Genomic DNA, 1,560 nt, shown 5'->3' with positions numbered 1-1,560 from the left:
AGCGAGAATTCTGCCACTGAGCCACCATTGCACTTGTTTGATTTTAGTAACAATTTTCAAATTATTTAGTATTTCCTATAAAGATCAACATTATTTCATTGCATCAAGAGGGAAGTATATGAATTACTGTTTGAGCCATTTGCTTAGCTGAACTTTTATTCTTCTATATTCATTTATTGATTCATTCAACAGCATTTATCAGGTTTTGCTCTCTGCTAGATATAGTAATTGGTATCCTGGCAGCAGAATTAGCTGCATTTAAAGGTCAAGGCTCCAATCCCATCCTGGGTCTTGAAACATAAAATTTTGGTGATGGCTGCTTTGACGTCCTTATTTCTCAGGGTGTAAATAAGGGGATTGAGGATAGGTGTGAGTATGGCATATGCTACGTTGCCCATGATATGAAAATCAAGTGGTAGGTCAGCCTGGTAGGCCACATAGGCTATAGCAATGGATGAGTAGTAAGTGCCAACCACCAAGAGGTGAGAGCTGCAGGTGGAGAAGGCTTTTGAGCGGCCATCAAGGGAGCTGATACGAAATACTGAGGCCAGGATGTGGGCATAGGAAAGAAGCACAAGGAAAAGGGGCAGGAAGGATACCACCATGGCAATGGAGAAGCCCATAAGGGTCTGGGGGGTGGTGTCAGAACAGGAGGCTTGGACTAGAGCTAGGTGATCACAGAAACAGTGGTAGATGTTAGCAGTTCTGTCATATGACATCTGGGAGGTCTTCACTACTGCTGGAATGGGCAGAAGAAGGGCAGTGAGCCAGGCACCAGCTGCTAATGCAGCATTGGTTTGTGGAGTCATGTGGACAGAGTAGTGAAGTGGGTGGCAGATGGCCACATAACGGTCATAGGCCATGACCACCAGAATGAAGGCTTCTGAGCATGTGAAGCTTTGAAAGAGGTACATCTGCAATAAGCAGGAAGAAAAGCTGAGGAAGTGGTCCCTGAGTAGGAATAGGGACAGCATCTTTGGAACAGTGGTTGTGGTGAAAAGGATGTCCAGGGTGGAGAGATTGATCAGGAAAAAGTACATGGGCTTGTGAAGGCTGGGCTCTGCCACCACAGCCACCAGGATCAGAGCATTGCCCATAAGGATGAGAAGATAGAAGAATAGGAAAATAAAAAACACAGGGAGGAAGAGGGACTCTGGAAGAGAGGGAATGCCCACTAGATAGAAGACTGGTGGAGAGTCCTCTGATCCATTACAGGTTTTCGCCTCCATGGTGAGACAGAGCTGACATTCTGGGAGCCAGACAGCTGGCACATCAGAGCAGTAGGAACATCTGGAAACCATAGAAATAAAGGATTCTGGAATGGGAATTCTGTAATATTTATTGCTAATATAAGCACGATTATTTACAACCAACTTTAGAGGACTGATAGCAGGCTGTGGTATTAACTTCTAATTAACGAACCTCAAATTCCCAACTTTCTTCTTTGCCAAATATTAATTGGCCTTCTATGAAATAGAAAATATCATGCTGCCTTCAAGGAATATAGTGATGAAAGTGAAGAAGGCAGGCAAATTTCTTACCTTTTTAGAGTTTAAATTT

At 43.7% G+C, this 1,560-nt stretch overlaps 1 protein-coding gene across 1 annotated transcript; it reads right to left on the bottom strand.

Annotated features, from left to right (window-relative positions):
• Positions 1-248: 248 nt before the first annotated feature.
• LOC143643461 (olfactory receptor 2AT4) lies at positions 249-1,229 on the bottom strand. Its single transcript, XM_077112084.1, has one exon. It carries the CDS (start codon positions 1,227-1,229, stop codon positions 249-251), a length of 981 nt encoding a protein of 326 aa, XP_076968199.1.
• Between the last annotated feature and the right edge of the window lie 331 nt (positions 1,230-1,560).

This window comes from Tamandua tetradactyla, chromosome 8 (genome assembly GCF_023851605.1).
Source record: "Tamandua tetradactyla isolate mTamTet1 chromosome 8, mTamTet1.pri, whole genome shotgun sequence".
NCBI lineage: Eukaryota > Metazoa > Chordata > Mammalia > Pilosa > Myrmecophagidae > Tamandua > Tamandua tetradactyla.
This window is presented reverse-complemented; position numbering and strand designations above follow the sequence as displayed.

Coding starts and splice junctions, on each gene's coding strand:
- LOC143643461 (XM_077112084.1), bottom strand. CDS start 1,229: ATGGAGGCGAAAACCTGTAATGGATCAGAGGACTCTCCACCAGTCTTC.